This window comes from Symphalangus syndactylus, chromosome 21, assembly GCF_028878055.3.
Source record: "Symphalangus syndactylus isolate Jambi chromosome 21, NHGRI_mSymSyn1-v2.1_pri, whole genome shotgun sequence".
Lineage (NCBI taxonomy): Eukaryota > Metazoa > Chordata > Mammalia > Primates > Hylobatidae > Symphalangus > Symphalangus syndactylus.
In genome coordinates this window covers 85,383,162-85,410,286 of record NC_072443.2, presented here as the reverse complement: position 1 = coordinate 85,410,286, position 27,125 = coordinate 85,383,162, and the positions used below count along the sequence as shown (strand labels likewise).

The 27,125-nt window shown below is 37.6% G+C and overlaps 1 protein-coding gene across 13 annotated transcripts in view; it reads right to left on the bottom strand.

Moving 5' to 3' along the window:
* CFAP20DC (CFAP20 domain containing) overlaps positions 1-18,911 on the bottom strand; it is a 282,643-nt gene extending 263,732 nt beyond the window's left edge. For 10 of the 13 annotated variants that reach the window (XR_010118690.1, XM_055259707.2, XM_063630829.1 and 7 more), the window contains exons 1-4: positions 18,437-18,875; positions 16,007-16,096; positions 15,076-15,169; positions 8,082-8,154 (exon numbers count right to left, since the gene is read on the bottom strand). Coding sequence is in view for 11 of the 13 variants with exons in the window: in XM_055259707.2 (XP_055115682.2) it covers positions 8,082-8,154; positions 15,076-15,169; positions 16,007-16,096; positions 18,437-18,457 (278 nt within the window). In the remaining 2 variants the exon portion in view is untranslated. Of the gene's footprint in view, positions 1-8,081; positions 8,155-15,075; positions 15,170-16,006; positions 16,097-18,436 lie in introns of those variants that run through there. The other 3 variants (XM_055259701.2, XM_055259703.2, XM_055259708.2) reach the window with 3 other exon arrangements.
* Between the last annotated feature and the right edge of the window lie 8,214 nt (positions 18,912-27,125).

The window sequence follows — 27,125 nt, the reverse complement described above, 5'->3', positions numbered from 1 at the left end:
GTGTGAAGACAAGATTAGAGAAAAAAGAATGAAAATGAATGAAAAGAGCCTCCAAAAATATGAGACTATGTGAAAATACCAAACCTATGTTTGATTGGTATACCTGAAAGTGATGGGGAGAATGGAATCAAATTGGAAAACATTCTTCAGGATATTAACCAGGAGAACTTCCCCAACCTAGCAAAACAGGCCAACATTCAAATTCAGGAAATACAGAGAACACCACAAAGATATTCCTCGAGAAGAGCAACCCCAAGACACATAATTGTCAGATTCTCCAGGCTGAAATGAAGGAAAAAATGTTAAGGGCAGTCAGAGAGAAAGGTTAGATTACCCACAAAGGGAAGCCCATCAGACTAACAATGGATCTCTCTGCAGAAACTCTACAAGCCAGAAGAGAATGGGGGCCAATATTCAACATTCTTAAAGACTTTTCAACCCAGAATTTCATATCCAGTCAAACTAAGCTTCATAAGCAAAGGAGAAATAAAATCCTCTACAGACAAGCAAATGCTGAGAGATTTTGTCACCACAAGGCCTGCCTTACAAGAGCTCCTCAAGGAAGCACTAAATATGAAAAGGATAAACTGGTACCAGCCACTGCAAAAACATACCAAATTATAAAGATCATTGACACTATGAAGAAATTGCATCAACTAAGGGGCAAAATAACCAGCTAGCATCATAATGACAGGATCAAATTCACACATAACAATATTAACCTTAAATGTAAACAAGCCAAATGCCCCTAATTAAGACACAGTCTGGCAAACTGGATAGAGTCAAGAACCATCAGTGTGCTGTATTCAGGAGATTCACCTTCCATGCAAAGACACACATAGGCTCAAAATAAAGGGATGAAGGAATATTTACCAAGTAAATGGAAAGAAAACAAAAGCAGGGGTTGCAATCCTAGTCTCTGATAAAACAGACTTTAAACCATCAAAGATCAAAAAAGACAAAGAAGGGCATTACATAAGGGCAAAGGGATAAACGCAACAAGAAGAGCTAACTACCCCAAATATATATGCACCCAATACAGGAGTACTCAGATTCATAAAGCAAGTTCTTAGAGACCAACAAAGAGACTTAGACTCCACACAATAATAGTGGGAGACTTTAACACCCCACTGTCAATATAGACAGATCAATGAGACAGAAAATTGGCCAGGCGCGGTGGCTCACGCTTGTAATCCCAGCACTTTGGGAGGCCGAGGCGGGCGGATCACGAGGTCAGGAGATCGAGACTACGGTGAAACCCTGTCTCTACTAAAAGTACAAAAAAATTAGCCGGGCGTGGTGGCGGGTGCCTGTAGTCCCAGCTACTCGGAGAGGCTGAGGCAGGAGAATGGTGTGAACCTGGGAGGCGGAGCTTGCAGCGAGCCGAGATCGCGCCACTGCACTCCAGCCTGGGTGAGAGAGCGAGACTCCATCTCAAAAAAAAAAAAGAAAATTAACAAGGATATTTAGGACTTGAACTCAGCTCTGGACCAAGCAGACCTAATAGACATCTATAGAACTCGCCAACTCAAATCAACAGAATATACATTCTTCTCAGTACCACATTGCACTTATTCTAATATCAACCACATAATAGGAAGTAAAACATTCCTCAGTAAATGCAAAAGAATGGAAATCATAACACAGTCTCTCAGACCACAGTGCAATCAAATTAGAATTCAGGATTAAGAAACTCACTCAAAACCCCACAACCACATGGAAACTGAACAACCTGCTCTTGAATGACTACTGGGTAAATAACGAAATCAAGGCAGAAATAAATAAGTTCTTTGAAACCAATGAGAACAAAGACACAACATATCAGAATCTCTGAAACACAGCTAAAGCAGTGTTTAGAAGTAAATTTATAGCACTAAATGCCCACATCAGAAAGCGGGAAAGATCTAAAATTGACACCCTAACATCACAATTAAAAGAACTAGAGCAGCAAGAGCAAACAAATTCAAAAGCTAGCAGAAGGCAAGAAATAACTAAGATCAGAGCAGAACTGAAGGAGATAGAGACACGAAGAGCCCTTCAAAAAATCAATGACTCCAGGAGCTAGTTTTTTGAAAAGTTTAACAAAATAGATAGACCACTAGCCAGACTACTAAAGAAGAAAAGAGAGAAGAATCAAATAGACACAATAAAAAAGGATAAAGGGGATTTCACCACTGATCCCACAGAAAAACAAACTACCATCAGAGAATACTAAAAACACTTCTATGCAATAAAACAACTAGAAAATCTAGAAGAAATGGATAAATTCCTGGACACATACAACCTCCCAAGACTAAACCAGGAAGAAGTTGAATCCCTGAGTAGACTAATAACAATTCCTGAAATTGAGGCAGTAATTAATACCCTACCAATCAAAGAAAGCCCAGAACCAGATAGATTCACAGCCAAATTCTACCAGAGGTACAAAGAGGAGCTGGTACCAGTTCTTCTGAAACTATTCCAAACAACAGAAAAAGAGGGACTCCTCCCTAACTCATTTTATGAGGCCAGCATCATCTTGACACCAAAACCTGACAGAGACACAACAAAAAAGAGAAAATTTCAGGCCAATATCCCTGATTAACATCGATGCAAAAAGCTTATCCACCACAATCAAGTTGGCTTCATCCCTGGGATGCAAGGCTGGTTCAACATATGCAAATCAATCAACATAATCCATCACATAAACAAAACCAATGACAAATACCTCATGATCTCAACAGATGCAGAAAAGGCCTTCGATAAAATTCAATATCCCTTCATGCTAAAAGTTCTCCATAAACTAGGTATTGATGGAATGTATCTCAAAATAATAAGAGGTATTTATGACAAACCCACAGCCAATATCATACTGAATGGTCAAAAGCTGGAAGCATTCCTTTTGAAAACTGGCACAAGATAAAGATGCCCTCTCATTACTCTTATTCAACACAGTATTGTTAGTTCTGGCCAGAGCAATCAAGAGAAATAAATAAAGGGTATTCAAATAGGGAGAGAGGAAGTCAAATTGTCTCTGTTTGTAGATGACATGATTGCATATTTAGAAAACCCCATCGTCTCAGCCCAAAAACTTAAGTGGATAACCAACTTCAACAAAGTTTCAGGATACAAAATCAATCTGCAAAAATCATAAGCACTCCTATACACCAATAATAGACAAACAGAGAGCCAAATCATGAGTGAACTCCCATTCACAATTGCTACAAAGAGACTAAAATACCTAGGAATAAAACTTACAAGGGATGTGAAGGACCTCTTCAAGGAGAACTATAAACCACTGCTCAAGAAAATAAGAGAGGACACAAACAAACGGAAAAACATCCCATTTTCATGGATAGGAAGAATCAATATCGTGAAAAGAGCCATACTGCCCAAGGTAATTTATAGATTCAATGTCATTCCCATCAAGCTACCATTGACTTTCTTCACAGAATTAGAAAAAACTACTTTAAATTTCATATGGAACCAAAAAAGAGCCCATATAGCCAAAACAATCATAAGCAAAAAGAACAAAGCTGGAGGCATCATGCTACCTGACTTCTACCTATACCACAATGCTATAGTAACCAAAACAGCATGGTGCTGGTACCAAAACAGATATATAGACCAATGGAACAGAACAGAGGCCTCAGAAATGATGCTACACATCCACAACCAGCTGATCTTTGACAAACCTGACAAAAACAAGAAATGGGGAAAGGATTCTCTATTTAATAAATGGAGTTGGGAAAACTGGATAGCCAAATGCAGAATACTGAAACTGGACTCCTTCCTTACACCTTATACAAAAATTAACTCAAGATAGATTAAAGACTTAAATGTAAAACCTAAAACCATACAAACCCTAGAAGAAAACCTAGGCAATACCATTCAGGACATAGGCATGGGCAAAGACTTCATGACTAAAACACCAAAAGCAATGGCAACAAAAGCCAAAATTGACAAATGGGATCTAATTAAACTAAAAAGCTTCTGCACAGCAAAAGAAGCTACCATCAGAGTGAACAGGCAACCTACAGAATGGGAGAAAATTTTTGCAATCTACCCATCTGACAAAGGGCTAATATCCAGAATCTACCAGGAACTTAAACCAATTTACAATAAAAAAACAAACAACTCCAGCAATAACTGGGCAAAGGATATGAACAGACACTTCTCAAAAGAAGACATTTATTGGCCAACAAATATGCGAGAAAAAGCTCATCATCACTGGTCTTGAGAGAAATGCAAATCAAAACCACAATGAGATACCATCTCATGCCAGTTAGAATGGCAATCACTAAAAAGTCAGGAAACAACAGATGCTGGAGAGGATGTGGACAAATAGGAACACTTTTACACTGTTGGTGGGAGTCTAAATTAAACCACTGTGGAATAAGTGTGGCGATTCCTCAAGAATCTAGAACCAGAAATACCATTTGACCCAGAAATCTCATTACCTGGTATATACCCAAAGGATTATAAATCATTCCACTATACAGACACATGCACACGTATGTTTATTGTGGCACTGTTCACAACCGCAAAGACTTGGAACCAGCCCAAATGCCTGTCAATGACAGACTGGATAAAGAAAATGTAGCACATATGCACCATGGAATACTATGCAGCTGTAAAAGAGGCTGAGTTCATGTCCTTTGCAGGGACATGGATGAAGGTAGAAACCATCACTCTCAGCAAACTAACACAGGAACACAAAGCCAAACACCACATGTTCTCACTCATAAGTAAGAGGTGAACAATGAGAAAACATGGACACAGGGAGGGGAACACCACACATTAGGGCCTATCGGGGGCTGGGGGGTTAGGGGAGGGATAGTATTAGGAGAAATGCCAATAATAATGTAGATGATGGGTTGATGGGTGCAGCAAACCACCATGGCACATGTATACCTATGTAACAAACCTGCACGTTCTGCACATGTATCCCATAACTTAAAGTATAATAATAACAATAAGAAGAAGAATCCTGTCCCAAGCAAAAAGAAGAATGTGAAGAAATATAAGTGTGGAAAACCATGAAGTGTGAAAATAGACCAGCTTGGCCAATGGATTGAAATTGTGTAACATCCAAAAGAGTGATGCAGAACTACCTAGATGGAATGGAAAGTTGTCTTACATAGCTACAGGCATACCGTGTTTTACTGAGCTTTGCTTTATTGCACTTTGCAGATATTATGTTTGTTACAAATTGAAGGTTTGTAGCAACCCTGTGTCAAGAAATCTATCAGTACCATTTTTTTTTTGGAATTGGATTATTTATTATAGATCCCTTTTACACACATAAACAAAAAATTCCTGTGGATTAGGAGTTATATTAAAAGCAAAAGTATTAAACTTTAAAAAGACAAAATTGAAGAATATCTTTATGATCTCAAAGTAGCGAAAGATTTACTAGACATAGCACAGAAAGTACTAACCATAAAGAAAAAGTGATAAATTTAACTCCAGTGTATTAAAGTTAAAAACTTCTGTTTAAAAACAAAACAAAACAAAAAACTATTAAGAGAATAAATAAGTAAACCACACTCTGGGAGAAGTGATTTGTTACACCCTAAAAGTGACCCCCCAAAATTGTACCCAGAATATACAAAGACCCTATAAATCACCAGAGAAACACACACAATCCAATAGAGAATGGACAGAAGACTTGAGCAAGCATTTCACAAAGAGGAGGCAGAAGTAGTCAAAAGTATAAAAAGATAAAAGATGCTCACAGTAAGATGACATTTCACATCTGTAATGCTTGCAAAAATTAAAAATTCTGACAATATTAAATGTTAGCATGAGCCACTAGAACACTTGTACACTTCTCATGGCAGTAGAAATCAGTATAGTCTCTTTGAAAAAGCAATTTGGCATTAATTACTTAGTGGATTTGAAGGCATGCAATTCCACTCCTAGGCACGTACCTACAGAAACTCTTGCACATATACACCAAAATACATGTGTAGTAATATTCATAGTATAGTGACACTATTCATAATAGAAAAAAATGAAAACAGCCCAAATGTTTACCAACAGTAGAATGAATAAATTGTGGCATATTCATACAATGGACTATTCGGTGAGAGTTAAAAATAATGACTTATAGTGGAAGCAATGAAGTTACAAAAGAATGTATACGGTATGATTATCTTTATATAAAGGCCAAAAACATGCAAAATTAAACAACATATTGTTTAGAAGAAAAAATACGGCAACACAGTGAGTAAGAACAAGCAAATAAAAACCCCACGTCCGTGTAATGATTACCTTTAAGTAGGGAGGGAAGAAATGAACACATAGGGAACTTCGAATGTTCTTTTTAAAAAAAAAATAGGAGTAGGTATGTAGGTAATCGTTAAAATGCTATTCTTCAAATGTTAATATATTTTAAATTAATATTTAACTTTAAAAAACAATTTTTATAAAGAAAAATCATTGCTGTTGAATTCTGTTTCTGTTTAGGAAAGGAAAATTTACCATTGTGACATTTTTAGTGTCTTATAAGCTTTTCCTTGTGCATGAGTATAAATCTAAGAAAAATAGAAAAGGAAATTGAAAAAGAAAATTCTTACATACGTGTCAGGCAACAGCAGACAGCCCACCTTTCCCAGGGAGTCTGGCTACACAAAGGCCTATGGAGGCAGAGCAGATTGGTGCATTCACCAAAAGAGCCTCGCTGACCTGCACTGAGTTCCCTAGAGGACCCGGCCCTACTTATTTTTACATCATTAGCCCTCTTGGGGCAGGCCGAGGTCATTTCCAATTTGAAAATGACCTTGGATCACAAGCTGAAGTTTTTAATTTGTTTACACTATTAAACATCCTGAGATATGATTAATAAGTCTTCTGCATAGAGAAATAAGTTTATTTCTAACAAAGATGGTCCTTGGCATGTTTCTACTACTTATATTATTGCAGTGAGTTCATTCCACAAACTAATTTTCCAGCACTTTCTAATCTTAGCATTGTTTGGCAGTCTCTTAAACTCAGCAGTAAGTTGTCTGATAAACCAATATGCAAGACATGAATTGTTTAGAAAATTAGGAATATGTGATTACTTTCATCCTTTCAAAATAATAAAGTCAGTGCCATTTTTATAACAGCATGTGCTCACTTTGTGTCTGTAGGTCACATTTCTGTAATTCCTGCAATATTTCAAACTTTTTCAGTATTATTTATCTGTTAGGGTGACCTATGATACTGATCACTATGCTAGTGATCTTTCATGTTGTAACTGTTTTGGGGTGCCATGAACAAACCCCATATAAGATGGTGAACTTGATTAATAAATATTGTGTGTTTGATTGCTTCACTGAAAAAAAATCATCTTTTACTTAGTAAAAGCAGTATAGAATCATCTTCCTTAATAAGAAAAATCATTTATTCTGGCATGGAAAATAAAAACCTAAGCTCAGACCTTGCACAGCTATTAATTACAAAGAAAAATGAGAAAATAGCATACCTTAAATGTAATGGTTAATTTAAAGTATATAAATTTATTAATAAAATCTTAATCAATACTCAATCCTATGCAAGTGTACCAATCAAATGTTATTTTCATTCTCAATAACATCTCACATAATAGACAGCTCAACTGAGTAAAGGTTGTATATTTTCATTTTTACTAAACAATCTCCATTTAAAACAAATATATTGCTAGCTCTCTATACGTAAATAGGAAGAAGTAATATTTCTAGACAAAGTAAATATTATTAAAATATTTCAATTTTAGACCAACCATAGTTTTGAACAGCAGACCGTACAAAACATAACATCATCCTTCATTCAAACCAAAGTCTCAAACTTTTGGATTATATATTTCTTCAAGTTATAGGTCATTTATTGTCAGAATAATAATCCTTTGATATTTTCTTAAACAGATGAATTTGCTTTCTTTTCCTAGGGAAATGCCAGGCTATAGTGATATCTAAGAAATATGATTAAATTAGTTTAATTACTTGATGTTGACTTGATATAAGTCACTGCTCTTTAATGGAAAAACTGCTACTTGCAATTAATGATTGTTGGTACTGCTTCAATTGATCAAATGTCTAATACACATAAAACATTCAAAGAAGTTCTGTATATCTTACAGCAATTCAGTGGAGAAGTCTTGTCCCAGGGGTACATAAATCTGAAGCACAAGAAACCTCTGGATCAATCCAACTAGAATGAGAGGAGGAAATATACATTCAAATGTTCGAAGCATTTATATGTGCTATAAACAAAAACAATCACAAACCATCAACAAGCTGAAGCTTTTAGCATTTCAGTAATACACAGAACTGCACATAGCGCTACCTATGAGTTACAACCTCATTACGAAAGCAAAAAAAATTGATGAAAATAAAATCAAACTCACGATAAATGTTGTCTTTTAAAGTCCCATCTGTGGCCTTCATGAAATTTTTATTAAAATTTTAAAAATAATAAGTTTTTATTTATTATTTTTATTAGGTTGCAAGAGAATGTACACATAGAACTGCATTCAACAGAGACATATAAAATTGAACTATAAATTCCCTTCAAGGCAGCCATAAAAGCATGTGGCAATTATTTTTATTCACTGGCAGTTTTTTTTTTTTTTTTTTGAGATGGAGTCTCGCTGTCGCCCAGGCTGGAGTGCAGTGGCGCAATCTCGGCTCACTGCAGGCTCCGCCCCCCGGGGTTCACGCCATTCTCCTGCCTCAGCCTCCCGAGTAGCTGGGAGTACAGGCGCCTGCCACCTCACCCGGCTAATTTTTTGTATTTTTAGTAGAGACGGGGTTTCACCGTGTTAGCCAGGATGGTCTCGATCTCCTCACCTCATGATCCGCCCACCTCGGCCTCCCAAAGTGCTGGGATTACAGGCGTGAGCCACCATGCCTGGCCTCAGTGGCAGTTTTAACTGTACTAAATAACTTAATAAAAAACAATAGATCAAGAAAACAATTCTAATTATGACAACTACAACTGAAGGTTTGATGAGCCATAGCTAATTCATATGGTTTTAAATGTGTCCACAATGAGATGAATAGAGGAACATATTTTCATTTATACCTTTTGTTAATTAACATATATTTAATTAATTTAATGTTCACTGAGAACTGATAGCTTTTATTCGCTATTACTAGCTTCATCTGGATTAAAAATATTTGCAGAGAAACCCATCCCTACAGCATTTTTGACAGCTGAATTCTACAACTGCTTAAAAAATCAATTGACTTTATATTACCTCTCCAGATCTGTTCACTTAATGCCTTTCCTCTTAGGTTTTGAACTTTTGCTTGATCTCTCAATTATGTTGCTCTTAACAGATGTTTCTAGTGTGACACTTCCTAAAACATGCAATTTACAAACATATTTTCCTGCTGTGGGACTTTGGGTAGAAAATGGACATGTCTTGATTTATCTGTGAACCTCTCCTGCAAAGCCAATAGTACAGACCCACACGTGGATTAAAGACAAAAAAAAGGCAACTAGTCTAAAACTCATGCTATTTTATATTATTTCAACTTAGCACGCTTAACAAATTAAGGGATTTTAAAGTAACAACACATTTTTGGATAGTCTATATAAAGAACTTCTGGTATATGATTCCCATTTTGCAACATTCCTGAACAACTTATAACAGTTCCTATGTTTTATCCCAGATTTACTTTCTAAACAATAAACATATTTGATCAAATATGCGTAACATTTTTATCAAACATACAGGGATAACCTTTACTTAAAAGTACTAAGCTTCTGCTTAGTACTCTCCAGAGGGCCATCAGTAGTGTAAGCAATGTAACAGAAATAAGAGATCACAGGCCTTGATCCTAGAAAATTCTCTAGAAATCTGACTTTACCATACTTATGGGAAAAGCCAGTGAGCAAGCAGAGCTCTGGTCTACAAAAGCAAAGTGAGATACCAAAATGAGGCCAACTTAAATAAACCATCCCCAATCAATCTCTCTTGCATCTTGCATTGATTGGCCCAACAGTATTTTTCCATTGCACAATGGCCTCTGTAAATAGAGCTGAGAGAACAGCAGGATAAGTGAAATCAGTCTTTAAAAAAGGTCCCTAATTTATGTCACAAATCTCACTGAATCAGCACTGTTCTCTTCAAACACAAAGAGTTACACACATAGGGCATTTTTATATGAGCGTTTTTAGATATAAAAGAGTTCTACCCTCAAAAAAAGAAAGTTTTGTAATTCAACTTTCTCACATATAGAAGCCCCAGTTTCCAAAAGGCTTCACTTAGAAGATTAAAAGAAATATGATGATACCATATGGTGATGATCTGACAAAAAAAAGTACTTTAATAACATTTGACACAGACTGATCCTGTGTGTCAAATGCTAAATAAATTCTATAGTAACATTTTTTTCCAGTGGCTTAGTATATTTAAACTGACTATTCATGTCTACATTATATTTAAAATCACTCTCTCTAAGTAATGTTGAATGTGGAAATTCTGTTAGTCAAAAATGTCCATCAAGTACATAAAATTCATAAAAATTTAGTTTCTTCCTGAAATATGCAGCTTTTTACAGTTTTATAATCTGTTGTCTGTCAGAAACAAACTACCTACTTTTTTTCTTCCACTTCAACACACAAAACAGGAATTAGTTATCCGTTCATCATGGGCTATTCCATATCCCTTGAGCAAATTAGAAAACCTGTGTGGGCCCTTTTACTTTTCATCTGTAAAACTGGGTTAATAGTTTAGATTTACAACTCATAGGATTATTTACATGGATTAAATTAGGTCTACCGTGCAACAAAGATTACTGAGCACCTACTAAGTACAAGACTCAATGCTGAAGTTTTTGCAGTAAATAAGACATACATGGTCTCTGCCCTTTCAGAATTTATATTCTAGCTCCATGAAGAAGAAGGTCAGGGTGCTATGAAAGCATATAACCCTGGGTCCTTGTAGGAGAAGAGGATGATTAGTGAAGCTTTTCTTGAAGGACAAGCATTGAAACTCAGCTGGGATGAATACACAGGAACTGACTGGGCAAGTGGGATGGGTGTAGGAGAGAGGAACCAACGTTGCTGGCAGAGGGAGTACTCCATTCTACGATGGAAAAGCATGGAGTAGATTGGATCAACCTAAAAAGGGCTTAATGGGCTGACAGAAGAGACAGAAGAGGAAATGCAGCAGGAAACGGGTTTGGCAAAGTAGAGAGGAACCCAATTATGTGGGGTCTTGAAGACCATGTGAAGAATATAAGTCATCCTAAAATCAATGGTAAACCCCTCGTACATTCATTCATTTATTTGACAAAGATTTACTGAATGTCTATTCTGGGGGGAAAATGCTCTAGGTAGAGGGTACAGTCTGTGCATGGGTGCCAAGGTGATAGGGCACTGGACTATGTTTCAAAACAGCAATGGGACCTGTATGGTTGCAACAGCATGAACAAGAGAAAGAGTAATAGGAAATAGGTCAGAACTAAGAAGGGCACCAGATACTGCAGAGTCCTATAGGTTTTTGAGTTTTAATCTGAGAGAGATGGGACATTTTTAGTGGAGGAGCAACATTACTTATGTGTTTCTTACAATTTAAAAGTATTACTCTGGCTGCTAATTTGACAACAGACTGTAACAGAGAGGCCAAGTCAGAAACTGGGAGACCAATTAGGTTACTACAATAATCCAAACGTGAGATACTGGTGGCTTTGACCAGTAGCACTGGAGGTACCAAGAAGTGATCAGACTCTCAACCTATTTTAAACATAGTGCCAACAAGACCTTCCAGATAGACTGAATGAAGAGAAGGAAAAATCAAAGCTGATTTAAAAGCTTTTTTTCTAAGCAACTGAAAAGATAAGTTGCTAACAGCAGAAATGGGGCAGCCTGCAGGAGGAGGAATTTCGAGGAGTAAAGACCAGAAGTGAGGCTTTGGACATATTGTATTTCAGTTGTCCAAGCGTAGAAATGTCAAGTAAGTAAGATGATACTCAAGAAGTCTAGAGTCTAGGAGAGAAGTCTGAGCTGGAAATGTAAGCTAGAGTATGACAGAGATGGCATTTAAATCCATGAGCTGGAAGCTGATAACCAAGGGAGTAAGTGTAGAGTGCCAACGACTGAGTCCAGGGACGCTGCAACATTAATTCGAGTTGGGGAAAAGAGGAAGAACCACAAAAGGAGGCTAAGAAAGAAGAACCGTGAAATGGGAAGAAAACTAGGAGTATGGACATCTTGGGTGTGAGTGAGGAAAATATAAGAAGGAGGTGTCAACTTTCTCAAATGCTGCTAATATGTGAAGTAAGATGAGGACTGAGAACTGTCCACTGGATTCAGGAAAATAGAGGCAGGTCAAAGCCACTGAGGGGTTTTAAACAGAGGAAGTCATGACAAGATAAAAATGATAGTAAAGTGGGGGCCTGAGGAGGCCTGGGGAAACCTCATAAAGGTGACCTCATCCTCCAGAGCAGCTGAAATGCAGAACAATGCCAGGCTTCAGGGATGCTACTCCCCCGAGACACATCATTTGATTCAGATGCCACAGGCAGAGAAAACAATGGTTTCAAACATGAGCCTCCAACAGAAAGCTCTGAAGAAGACCCTCCAAATGACACATGTTTATGTGTGACAGAGCTGCTTCTCATGTGGGCAACTCTATATAATGTGTCCCAGAGTGAAGAGCAGCAGGGATTTATTTATTTAGCTGGTGAAGGGTTTACTCAAGTCTCATTATCAAGGCCAGCTGGTTACAATGAAAAATTATGACCCAAATTGTCATGGTTTCATAGTATGGCAAATTTAACAAACTTATTGAACACAAACCATGTACCAGGCACTGAGTTAAGGGTACAAAGAAGATGATTCAGGAAGATCCCTGCCCTAGAGAAGTACACAGTCTGATAAGTAATATCACAATTTCCTTTATTTTATGTGTTTGAGATTCTCAAATACAAGTTAAATCAGAAATATAATTTTTTAAAATGAAAAGTTAAACATACTTAATTTCATCACTAAACTTTCTTCCTAAGTAGTACCTAATACAGACAGAAACACAAATAGGGTACCTAATGTCAAGTTTGCATAAATAAAGTGGATGTTTACTCTTAAAATAGGAATACATAACGGTAATTGAATTTAGAAATGTTAATTAAAAGCCAATTATCTATTCAAGGCATGTCATTTAATTTAAATTTAACCATACAAGCTTCACATAGAAGGTCATTTTACACAAGTAAAAATAGCTATAAATTTCTGTTATCAAAAATTCCAAATAACCTTAAAGGCATTAGCGCAGGGCAGACTATATAAACTGTTCCATTTGTTACAGTGCTACACATGACATAGAAAAGCCAGATTAACTTTTAATTATAAGGTATTGTACAAGAAATACACTAAAAGATTTTTCTGTTTTTTTACAATTAAAACCATCATCTTTCCACTTAAAAAAGTAATTATGACACATTAAACTTGGTTTGTTTCTTAAAAAAAAAACTTCAGATAAAAATGGAAAAGCAGAGCTTGTATTTAATCACTCAGTCTTTAGTAGAGGAGGAATCTATCTCAGAATCAAATGAGAAAGATTACTAAAAGTGATTGATTTTATTAATAAGGTAACCATGTGCATAGATACTGAAGGCATTAAATAAAAATACAGGTGGGCTTTATAAGTTAAGAAAAAAACAAAAAAACTAACACTGGCTTAGAACAAAGTCATGTTCCTGAAAGTCAAATGTATCTATATGTCTTACAAAACCAATATCCTTAAAAAGATGTCCTGTGTCTCTTGCAAGAAGAGGAAACCACAGTTTCAGGCAGGTTTCCCTGGATCATCTTAGTTCACCTCATTTATAAGTACAAATATATATGGAAATGCAAAAAACCTCCTATTACAGACACACACACACACATACACACACACACACACACGCAGAAACTATTAGGAAAGCATAATCTTTAAGTGGCAGTAAATTAAAAACTATCTTTAATGATGATTATCTCTTCTTTTTTTTTCCAGTCTCTTTCTTAGTTTAGAAAGAAACACTGGCAAACCACTTTAAAATAAATCATCTTTCACTTATAACTTCTATGGCTAGTTTATGTCTTAGAAATCTAAAATATGCATGTAGTAGCTTGAAATGGCACATAAAGCACAGAACCTATATAAGTTTAGAAAACTGAATTAAAATAATAAAATCAGGTACCAACAACAGGTCTTTTTATAGAGCTTCATACATGGTAGGTATTCGATAAATGTTCTAATGAATGAAAGAAGGAATAAGTAAATGATGAATGTAAAAAAAACTATTTATATTTGCTAAATCACCTGAAATTTATATTTAAAACATAGGATGCAGTTGATGAAAAATCTAGTTAATCATTCTGATAAATCATATTCCTTAAATCAATCAGTTTACTCAAGGTCTAATTTAGTAGCAGAGCCTTGAATCGTAACCCTATCTCTGCTAATAACTGGGCTTCGGATAAATCTGGGTTATCTCTCAGGGTTTCTTCTGCTTTGAAATGCTGATCTTAATTTCTAAAGTAAACAAGAATTGAAATAGATTCTATGGGTCTTTGTTAATCACATATTCATATATATACTTTAATTATGATTAATATTAAAAGGTAATAAGTATATGAGTTGACATGTCACTAAATTATGCTTTATATCCTATTTCTGATACATTTTTTCTCACAAATTAATTTCTTGTAATTTATGAATGCTGATTTTATTTCAAAGTTTAGCCCTGATGAGGAACCAATCTCAGTTTGTTCGTTTGTAAAAGGGCTATTATGAGGATTAAAAGAGTTCATAAATATTAAATGTTTACAAAGCTCCTGGCACACAGTAAGTGCTCCATAAATGCTATTATTATCATAATTAATGGCTGCCAAATACTCTTCTAAATCTTCTTTAAGATACTACTAGATTTCTAGAAGATGGTGAGGTAGAATGTATTTTTTTAAAGGCCTAGCTTAGTGCCTAGCATACAGTTAGTTGCCCTCTAAATTAAAAAAAAAAAATTCTATCACCTTACATAAACAGATGTCAGTAGAAGTCATACTAATGTGCCTGTTTATGAGACATAAAAGCATAACTTTGAGTACAAAATGTTAAGTTTCAATATTAAAAATATTACTTACGGATTTGCTTATTCTCCTTTGGTAATTGAATTTTGTTTGTTTGGCTGCTGCCTTCCAGGACAAACACAAAACTTTTAACTTCTTTATCAAACTCCTATAGAACAAAATGAAAACTGTAGTTATCACAGGGTATTTTATTTGGCTTCTACTATAAAATTGAAACTTCAGATCTACAGGGAAAAAAAATCCCATATTCAAATAACTTAAAAGCAGGCTCAGGCCTTAGTACTTTTATTCTGAGACTTGCTGGGAACTAGGATACGGAGGCATGGTGAAAGGACAAAGAGCAAGGGCATTCAAGGTGTGGACTGGAAAGTGACTGAAATTATGGATGATGGATTCTGGGCTGGAGAGAAAAGGGAGACAAATAAAATAAATAAATTAATTAAATCAATAAATAAAGCAAAACAAAACACAGGAAAAGTAGAACAGTCAATGGCCTAAAGTTTCCAATGAAGTTGAAGAAGAGAGTGGAGTAATTGAGCAAGCGACCTTAAGAATAAAGATTGGGGTCAGAAAGGGACATTTTAATGTCTCAGTAACTTCAGAGGTCCTATAGTTTGTGGTGATAGGGAGCAGGGTAATACAGTAGGGATGAATGCTGAAGTAGAGTAGAAGAGGTTGTTAAAGATGAAGAAATCAAGAAACTGAGAAGCCCAGGACTTGGGGCCATTTTTCTTACAGATACTGAAGTCATCTAAAATGATATACAGCAGGGCATGGAGTACATAGAAGGGTTATGACTTGTGTGCCAAAGTCTTAGACAACTGAAGAGTGGTGTCCAGGACAGCTGCAGCCAACAATGCCATGAAAGGGTTTTGCAGTGAAAGAACAGGAAAAACAGCTCTGAAATTTGATCAAGCCCTTTCTTCTATAACCTTCACTCACATTTCTTCCCCCGATTTATGTGGCTCTAATTTCTAATACTTACTTTCCAAATCACAGATGGACTACCAAGGATCTTCCATTTTGCTCCAGGATTTTTTCCTTGAGCACTGAAAATTTCAACAAATGCACCTCCCTAAAACATGAAAATAAAATATTAAAAGACAATGCTAATGAGGAAGTATTATCCACCACACAGTCTATAACCAGTGTTCCCCGCATCTGTCAGTTAAGCTGATCTGGGATGAAACATTATCCCTGTTATTACTCCTACTTTATACCTTGATTGTATCTAAACCACAACCATTCTGATTTGGGTCACCTTGGATTAATGGTTTAAAGAATCTGTTTTTAAAGCATGACAAACATTAAATAAATTGTGCCATACAAACCCTACAGTATCTCAGTGGGGGACTCGTTTACTTGACACATACAGATCATTCTTGCAAAACATTTTATGTTTTACAGACTGTGTTTGCAACCACACTGAAGGGTTTAAACCCAATTCTTGAATCAGGCCAATACATTCAGGTAGTTATCTCTGAATACAAGCTTTCTAGTCATACTGACTGAGGCTCCAATACTGGCTTTTTAACTATCTGACCTTGGAGTTACTTAATTTCTTGATTCTCCAACTGTAAAATGGGTTGTTGGATTACATAAGATACTAAACATTAAACCTCGGGCACAATACTCAGCTCACAGCAGGGGCTCAACAGCACCATCAAAGTTTATTCAAAAAATGGGAAGGGAAATTAAACAGTTTAGTACTGGTCAATAAAAAGGCCTGGGAGGGATTTGGGAAGTCCTATTTTGAACATTCCTACAAGATATTTTTATATATGTAATGCAAATTAATGTGAAGATCTATAAAATCTGGATAAGAGAAATCAAATATCGTTTCTACAGACAGCCTACTGGTTCCCCATTGTAAACATGAGAACATGGAAGGACACACTTATGTAAGCACACTGAAGATATTACTGAATGTCCACAAGCTTTAATTATTTAAGAAAGGGAATTAAATAAGATAATTATCTCTAAGGAAGAATTTACTGCAAAAAATGAGAATCCGATATGAGGACTAAATACGGTTTGAATTATAAACAATATACGAGCAAATCTAATTTCTGTAAGGAATTTCCAGCTTTTAATTTTTCTCAGTAATGTAAAGATATTTTTGCCTCTGAATTTTAACACGGAATCACTTGAAGGTAAGACATTTAATGTCTTCTTCCTTAGGCAGTATTACGTGCAAAGTGTATATGGGATAGAATTACTATAGCTTGTGAGGGCAGGTCATATTTCACTACGAATTTTAAATCTGAGACAGCTAGTTGTTTTAAAAGACAAAAGCCCTCATACTTGGTGAGACAGCAAACTCTCCCTGCTGCTTTTTGCTTTCCCATGTCCTCCAAGTTTCCTGTAGTGGGCACGTTTTTTTGATAATATATTTTACCTATAAGAAGTGAGACAAACTCTCTAAAAGTGTTCTAGCCCAATTAGTGATAACGAATAGGACAGAAGAAAGAGAACTGCAGACTACTCCGAGAGCACTCATAAGGAGGCAAGTAGTGTTAGGTGAATGAAAAGGCAGAAGCAATAAAGAGGTGGAGACGGGTAGAGAACTGATTAGATACAGTAACAAACGTTCATCAGAACAGCAGGACTAGCATGGTAAACAGACTGTAAACAAAGAGTGTAACCTCTTGCAGAGGTGAGGAGAGGAGATCAGGAAGGGAGGTGTCCAGTGAGGTGAGGAAAGCAGGTCGAGACACTCTAGGATACTCAAAGTGACTGAGGACGACCCAGAAGCAGTGTTTCTCCAAGTGTGATCCTTGGACCCCTGCATAGGAATCACTTGGGGGAAGTAGTTAAAAAGGTAAATCAAGTGACCCCCATCCAGAGATTCGGATTCACCAGATCTGGGATGAGGGTCAGGACATCTGCATGTTTACAAGCACCCCAAGAAAGCCTGATGTACTCCAACGTCTGAGATTCACTGACTCCCAGTTCTGGAAAAATAAAACAGCACATAGCCAAAGTGCTTATTTTCTTTCTTGATGTAACAATGCATGCATTCACTCATTCACTCTTCTAAATCGCTTCTGAGATACCAGTGTTGCATGAATACTGAGTCTCCAAGGCGCTTTGTTAAAACTCAAGATTTCTGGGCCCTGCCCTCAAGATTCTGATTCAGGAGGTTTCAGTGGGGCTTAAGATCTCCATTTTAGGTAGAATCACAGACAGTTAATTCATCTTAAGAAACACTGAGTTGGAGAGTGAACAAAAGCCTAGACATTGGTAACTTTTTCCTTCTCTCTGCGTCAACAGCATTCACCCATTAATTCTGTCTTACCCCTGAAAAAGACCTTATTATGGGGATAGAGGGTGCACTTTATCCTCACCCCGATCACGGCCTACCTCACCCAAGAGGAGAAAGGTATAGACAGGTTGCAGAACCGTTTCGGGTTACCTGGTACTCATTTTTGAACATTCCCGCAGGGGGCCCAGGGCTTGGGGGGGCACAGAGTTCAGGGTTTCCAGCGAGTGGCGTGACCCTGACGGCTGGAAATCGGCTGGCGGGAACCCAAGAGCCCGACGGGTGGGAAAGGCCTTCGTGCTTGGCCCAGACTTGGGCAGGCTCTTCTCAGCCCCTCCGGCCCCTGGTCAGCTCCATCTCCCGCCCTCGACCAGCACCATTGCGGCTCCAGCCTCCGCGGTGCCCGCGTCTGGGGAGGGCGCAGCTGCCTGGACGGACTCCGGGCCGTTCCTGGGGAGTGATTGTGTGTGTAACCTACGTGACGCGGCGCCCAGTCGCGGAGCCACCAACAACCGCCCTCTGGCCTAGGAAAGGCGGGCGCGCTCCCGCTGCCGCCCCACCCCAGAATCCGCCCGCGAAAGAGCAGCGCCGAGCGCCACCGGCGTTACGGCCGCGCCCATTGGTTCCCACTGGGCGCCTGCGCGTTGCGCTCTCCAGGCTTCTCGCCGACGGGCGCGGGAGGATACGCGGTGACGTAGCGTTGCCCGGGCAACCGCGGGACTCCCGGAGAAATGGTGGGCTGTACAAACGGTGAGCAGCACTCTTCTTAGGTCATGACCTCTGCCGACTAAAAAGGCTAAACTCAGCGTGGATTAGGGCTATGCCAGGTACTGGACTCTTCTAGAGTACCTGTCACATCGGTTTGGTCTCTCCTCGTGGTAAACACTGATAACTGGTAGGTTCCTGAGGGATACAGTCATGGACTCATGGAACCCTCACGCGGCCTTTGCTTAGAAGGTTCCCAAATTTGGGTTCGCTGAGGTAGTAAGAGGGTCTGCTGGACCCTTTCATTGTTTCAGAAGACCCTAGGAAGCCAAGATTTTTTTGTAGAAAATAATAACTTATTGAGACTAGCACTCGCTTAAGTGTAACTATCAAGTTACATTATTTAGTTTCTAGATCAGAGCCACTTCTTACATGGAAGGTACTATTACCAATTTTTGGCTAAGGAACTGTGGCTCAGGAAGGTTAAATGGCGTGGCCAAAGTCTTATGGCACCAGTTAGGAATTCTTATCTGATGCTGCACTCATGGTTGAGTTAGGTCAATGGCATAGGTTAATGCTAATCAGGTACCACTCATAAAGTTCCTGCTATAGGCTGAGTGGCTCACAGGTTCACGATTCTGTGAGGTAAGGGTTAGTCTCCTTTCATTTGAGAAGAGTGAGATTCAGAGTCGATTAGGAATTTACTCAAGGATGCAATGTTGAGTTTCATTTGTATTTGAGTCTAAAGCCCAGTATCATTCCACTTCACCCAAAAACCTCAAACATTTATTGTCCTATCATATGCCAACTATTATGGATTATGTAAGGGATGCGAAAATGAATGCTGTTTGGACCTGCTCCTTATCAAGGATAAGAAGAGCAGATAAGGAACAAACCTTCTTGAACATTCTAAGCCAAATAATAGATGGAAAGGAAACAGAGGTGGGGGCCATGGCACAGCTATACATTGCAGTATAGTGTCTAGAATCCAGACTTCCTGATTTCTAGACCAGTAAACTTAGTTCAACAGCAGTTTCTTGTAAGGCTCTATGCTGGAGGCTTTGACAATTGTGATCAGTAGACATGGTTTCTGTCTTACAAGACTTATCTATGGGGGACATTTATCCACTAATTCTTTTTAACAGATAGTTTCTAGGAACATAGGATATTTCAAATACTATGCTAAGAGACTGGGTGTGCAGTGAATGGCCCTGCCTTCGTGGAGCTTACATAGGGGAGTGAGACAGATGATAAATAAAATAGCAAATAATTACAACTTGTGATAAATATCATGAATTCAATCACAGGGAGTAACATTGGGTGGGTATATTAGTTTCCTGTGGCTGCTGTAACATTACCTCAAAAGCAGTAGCTTAAAACAACAGAAATTGATTCTCTCATAGTTCTGGAGGCCAGAAGTCCAAAATCAAAGTATCAGTAGGGCCACACTCCCCCTAGTGGCTTTAGAGGAGGATCCATTCTTTTCCTCATCCAGCTTCTGGTAGCTGTTGGCACCCCCTTGAACTGTGGCTTCATTTGGAGGCCAGAAGTCCAAAATCAAAGTGTCAGTAGGGCCACATTCCCCTAGTGGCTTTAGAGGAGAATCCACTCTTTGCCTCATCAGCTTCTGGCAGCTGTTGGCACCCCTTGACTTGTGGTTCCATTTCTCCAGTCTCTGTCTCACCTCCGTGGTCACATTGTCTTCTCCTCTTCTGTGTGTGTTTTCCTTGTGTGTCTCTTATAAAGAGGTTGTAATAGTATTTAGGGCCAACTTCAATAATCCAAGGCAATCTCTTTATTTCAAGATAATTTAATCACGTCTCCAAAGACCAATTTTTCCAAATAAGGAAATATTTACATGCTCCAGGGGGTTGATGGGAATATCCTTTTTGGGCAGCAGTTAATAATAAGGATGACAAAAGGTATAAAGAGAATCTGGGAGGAATCTAGGGGACATCTTAAGGTTTCTAAGAATCTACTTGGGTCTCTGAAAAGGGTCTTTTGACACCATAGTTGAAGTGAAATCCACAACTTTGCCCTACTTTATTTTCTTTCTTCCTCTTATGATTACGTGAGTTAATTAATATATTTATCATTTATCTACAACTAAAAGGGTGAATTAATAACCTCAATTTGTCAATGAAAAAATGAGCTACAGAGTTGAAAATGAATACTTACAGTGAATCAGTAAGTCTTATTACTCAGGTGTTTTTGGTTTTGATCACCTGTTTATTCAGCTTAAGACTAGAAGGAAACAGTGTCCATTTATTTCAATGTCCTCACTTCCTAAAGAGAAAGTAATAGTCCAAAGCCAAACATTGTCACCTGACCGTCCTAATTTCTAACAAGTTCAGGAGACTCAGAGTTGGATTTTCATTAGCAAGTATGATATACTGCTTGTCCAGGAAATGGGCAAATCTGAAAGCTGCCCAAGTTTATCAATGTTGTTTTGCCTATGGTGAGAGCCACCATTAACAATGACAATGGTAGCAATAAAGCAAAAATAAGAATGTCCAGTACTTTAACAGTATGAATTCAAAATCAGAGAAAGGAGGAAATCCAACTTTACAATAGCAAGTACTGTTCAATTTGATTGAATGCAAGCTGTGAACAAAAACTTGGATTTGACTATGACTTCCAGGATATCTAGCAGCATTCTGAAAAAAGGAAAAAAAAGAAAAAAGCCAGCCTGCCCAAACAACTTGGCTTAAACCAAGTTATTTATGTTCATTATAAAAGATAAACCAAGTTATTTATGTTCCCTATAAAAGACAGTGAAACAATTTCTTTAATTGCTACAATTTTTTAAGAAGTTGGTACATTTAGTAATTGCATTAAATTGCTTAACTTAATTTGACAACATTAAGATTAGTCACTTTACAAGCTGTAAAGTGCTTGTCTTTGTTCTACAAAGAAAGTGATTTGAAAAAAATAATTTGGTGGTATATTAATATTAAAGGATATTGGATAGTATTTAAAATGGAATAAACTAGAAACAGTTTTTAAAGGGTGGCAGTCTTCGTATGCCAATATAGCCATTCAACTTAGATGAGTATGATTATCAATTTGACAAGAAATAATATCTTTTGAACTAAGAATGTACCGTATTTACCACAATATTGTTATAGTTTATATTTTGATTATAGTACATAATCTAATTATTTGGCTAATGGGAAGAAATAAGATATCTGTTTCATGAGAATTTGCTGCAGAATAATCTAGAAATGTTTAATACTTGAAGGGTTAATTTTTTATACATTATGGAATAGCTTTATGAATGATAATGTTGAGTTGATAGGAAAGTTTTGAAACTGGGCCTATTTTATAGTTTTAAGCAAGAAAAATTAATGATACCAAAGTTACTCATTTGACAGTTGATTTGAAAATAGTAGTGTCTTCTTTTTTCCAGAAAGTACGGAAAGGTGAAAGTTTCTGAGGGTTTTACTGTTTTTAGATTTTCTCCTCAAATAGGTTTTTTCCCCTTCTCGGGTCCATGAGATCCTGTGGGGACTATTTCTTGCCTGTACCTATAGATGACCAAGTACTTCAAAAGTCATGCATCAATTTAAAATTTCGAAAACCAGCTACCACTTGAAAGCTTTCTCAGGAAAACAAGACAAAACAAAAAAACTGTCCCAGTAGTTTGATATTTAGGTACGAATACTTTCCTAAATAAAGTAGCTTTACATAGCAAGCACTTAGGTTTAGAAAAACGACCATTTGCCAAGGAATCTTTGAAAGGAATAAATTAATTGAGTGGATATTTAGTATTAATTTGTTTTACAATGACATAAATGATCAAGGTTTTTAACAGAAAAGTTAGATCTAAGTAGCAAGTTTTTCTTGGATAACTTTCTCTAACCTAAAGCCAGTTAGTGTTGATTTGTGATAAAAGGGCTGTAGAAAACTAGATGTTTACATGAGAAAGAATGAAACTGGACTCTTGTTTTACTTTTTAAATGTATATACATGAATTAACTCAAAATGAATCAAAGACATAAGACCTAAAACTATAAAACTCTTATAAGAAAACATAAGGGGAAAAATTCATGACATTGGACTTGGCATTGATTTCTTAACAACCTAGAGTAGATCCAGCTGCATCTAGAGGTCAGAAACATCATCAGGTTTCCTTTCTCCACATTGCTTCCTCTAGGTTGCCTCAGTCGTTAGGCTGGCTCTCTTTAGGTTTACAAAATGGCTATAGCATTCTCAATTTTACATTCTGATATCACTAAATAGAGCATTTGGGGCTAAAGTCCTGAAGTTTACCTTCATTTGGATCAGTTCAGGTAATATGCCTATCTCTGAAGTAAACACTTTCGTCAGATAAATAGGCTTAAGGCTAGATTAAGTGCTTATTCTTAAACCAGTCCCAGCAAGCAAGGAGATGAGATATATTGATTGGCTGGGAATGGGGTACCACCCAAACATGTAACTAGGAATGGGGAAGGATTGTTTCCCAAAAGAAACTCTGGGTCCTCTTCCAGGGAAGGAGGAAGATAGATATTGGGCAGCCAAAAGGAGATATCCACTATAATGATTTTTTTTTTTTAACAAATAACAGACACCAGATATATTTTTTTAAAATTCTAACTATACATGAATAATTTAATATGAAAGAAAGGTTCTCTAACATTCTTTAAATGATTTGATGTACATATGTGTAATTCAAATATCATAGGCCCTTTTCATTATCCCAGGATTTACATTAACTCCTTTTTTTTTTTTTTTTTTGAGACGGAGTCTCGCTTTGTCGCCCAGGCTGGAGTGCAGTGCCACGATCTCGGCTCACTGCAAGCTCCGCCCCGTGGGTTCACGCCATTCTCCTGCCTCAGCTTCCTGAGTAGCTGGGAATACAGGCGCCCGCTACTACGCCCGGCTAATTTTTTGTATATTTAGTAGAGATGGGGTTTCACCGTGTTAGCCAGGATGGTCTCGATCTCCTGACCTGGTGATCCACCCACCTCAGCCTCCCAAAGTGCTGGGATTACAGGCATGAGCCACCGCGCCCAGCCTCATTAACTCTTAATATTCAAGCCTGGATTCTTTAAGCTCTTACCTGCTTAGTAACAGGAAATCCAATGTTATTGGATGCCCGTGTATTTCCAGGATCTTTAAGAGGATACTAAGTAGCCAGGAATCACTTCAGAAGTGATTACTTGACTGCATTTTTTTCTCAGACCAAACATTTTTATGAAGGATTCCACTTAGTTGCCACTGTTACCACTATTGCCAAAGAATACCTGCCATGTTTGAAGTTGTTGAAATCAGAATGTAACTGCTTTCGCTAATGTCACCAGTGAAACAGACATCTGGAAGCTGGCCTGACACTCACAGCTAGGTTTTGGTGTTTTATTGTTGCTGTTCTTACTGAACACGAACAGTTTCACAGAATATCAACATCATACAAAGCCACTCTGTGACCAGGATGAATCAAGATAAAAACATGAATATTGTCCAAATCAAAAAGATGACTAAACATTTCCCTATCCTGGTTAATATGAGTGACTGCTGCTTCTTTACCAATTATAGCTAAGCCTTACTTCATTCTTCCTGTCTTATATATAAGATTTATTAATATTCTCAATCATTGAAATAACCCTTGGTTCCTGACAGGACCCAGTCCAGAGCAAAGCTCTACTTCCCTAAACCCTCCCCTAAATCAGCTAACATAAGCCCAAATCCTATAATAAGTTCTAACATCCTCTTACTAGCATACCCAAGGTTCCCCAATGGTGTATTTTCTTCCTTGTTGCAATGAGTAATGAACCCAACTTCTTCAACTACTGATAATATCCCTGATGTTCTTTGGCTGGGGGGCATTAACACCAGTAAATCTAGAATTTTGTGTTTTTATTCTTAGGAAGCAAACTGAATGGTTATTGTGAATTTCACTCAGTTGCCAGGATTGGAAGAAGAAAAGTCTTTCTGCAAAATTATTTGAGCCCCAGTATTCAGTGGTTAGCAATAAAGCTGTTGCACTCAAATGATGCAGCTAGCCCAGACCTAACTCTGAAGCCCAGACCCCAATTGGAACTCTTTAAATAAAGTGACCTACACTGTCACCCCGAGTACCACTTACACTGCCTACCACCATCATTGTCCATATTGATTTTTCGATATGTATCTTCTTTCATTTACCAAAGGAAAGATGTCTTTTCCAGGTAAGATAAGGTGTTTGGGGTGGGGAAGTCCCCACAGCAAAGCTGACTAGGTCCCAAAGTTCTGTAATTAAAAAAAATTCACACATACATACATGCATACATACACACACACACTCACAGGCCTATTCCATGAGGGTGGTTGGGTTGGGACAAGTTGGATTATTTGCCCTACCCATACCAATATTTCCCTATCATTTCAGGTCCTGTTACTCATCTAACTCATTGTATATTCTTCCCTAATGGTGAATTCTTTTCTGAAGCCCCTCCTAAAATCTGATTTCCCCAATTTTCTGTCAGTTAGGCATAGCTCTGTCAGGTAGGCATACATATCTCAACAGAGTTTAAATATTTTTCTCCTGGGAGGCTCTTGGCCCTCATGAAAACCACCAGATGCAAACAGGTTATGTGTATGAAGAAATTCACACCAGTCCCCTAACATGTCTAATCTTAATTCAAATTAGAACACATAGAGAGGGAAGTTGTCTAACTCAGCTGTCCAAAAGCATCTGAGTTCCACCTCCACTCAAGTGCCCTAGTACTATAGCTTATATTTCACCACCAAGAATATGTGCAGAAGAATGGCATTTCCTTCTCTCTTTTACCCTTTCTCACCCCGTAGGAGGCAGATATTTTGTTTAGCATATTAAATGCCATTAAGCTATGGAACACAGTCAATAACATGTAGAGAAAAGTCTATTCATCTCCTAGAAGTTCCAGTGTGAAGAACCCAAAGGACTTCTCAACCCCACCTCACCCACCTCTTCCCCGAGGGCCCAGGGTAAGGGCCTGCCATGACCACTAGGATAGAGAGACAGGTGAAACTTAGAATTCTTCTTCAGCTATGCTTCTGGGATGGAACTGGAACCCAGGAGGGAGTTCAGAGGGATAGAAAAAGCTACAAAGAAGAGAGAAGACAAGATAAATGCGAAGTGGGAAAAAGGCAGTAGAAGGGAATCCAGGACGTTCATCTTGCAAGGTCTTCTGATGTCTGATATTTTTTGTGTTTCTGATAAGTTAATGGAAAGGATATTTTCTTTCCATTCACAGACTTCTGCATGTGTGCTGATAGTGTGGGCCTAATGCATACAAACACATTCAGAACACATTATCAGAACACATATGAATCATAGCCATTATTATTATTTCTTATTTCAATAGGTTTTTGGGAAACAGGTGGTGTTTGGTTACATGGATAAGTTCTTTAGTGGTGATTTCTGAGATTTTGGTACGCCCATCACCTGAGCAGTGTACACTATACCCAATGTGTAGTCTTTTAACCCTCATCCCCTTCACACCCTTTCCTCCAAGTCCCCAAAGTCCACTGTATCATTCTTATGCCTTTGCATCCTCATAGCTTAGCTTCCACTTATGAGTGAGAACATCCGATGTTAGTTATCCATTCCTGAGTAACTGCCCTTAGGATAATGGTCTCCAATTCCATCCAGGTTGCTGCAAATGCCATTATTTCATTTCCTTTTATGCTTAAGTATTATTCCATGGTGTGTGTGTGTGTGTGTGTGTGTCTATATATAACATTTTGTTCATCCACTTATTGATTGATGGGCATTTGGGCTGGTTCCATATGTTTACAGTTGTGAATTGTGCTGCTATAAACATGCGTGTGCAAGTGTCTTTTTCATAGAATGAATTTTTTCCTTTGGGTACATACCTGGTAGTGGGATTCCTGGATCAAATGGTAGATCTACTTTTAGTTCTTTAAGGAATATCCACACTGTTTCCGTAGCACTTGTACTAGTTTATATTCCCACTAGTAGTGTAAAAGTGTTTCCTTTTCATCACATCCATGCCAACATTTATTATTTTTTGATTTTTTCCTTACAGCCATTCTTGCAGGAGTAAGGTGGTATTGCATTGTAGTTTTGATTTGCATTTCCCTGATAATTAGTGATGTTGAGCATTTTTTCATATGCTTGTTAGCCATTTGTATACCTTCTTTTGAAAAATGTCTA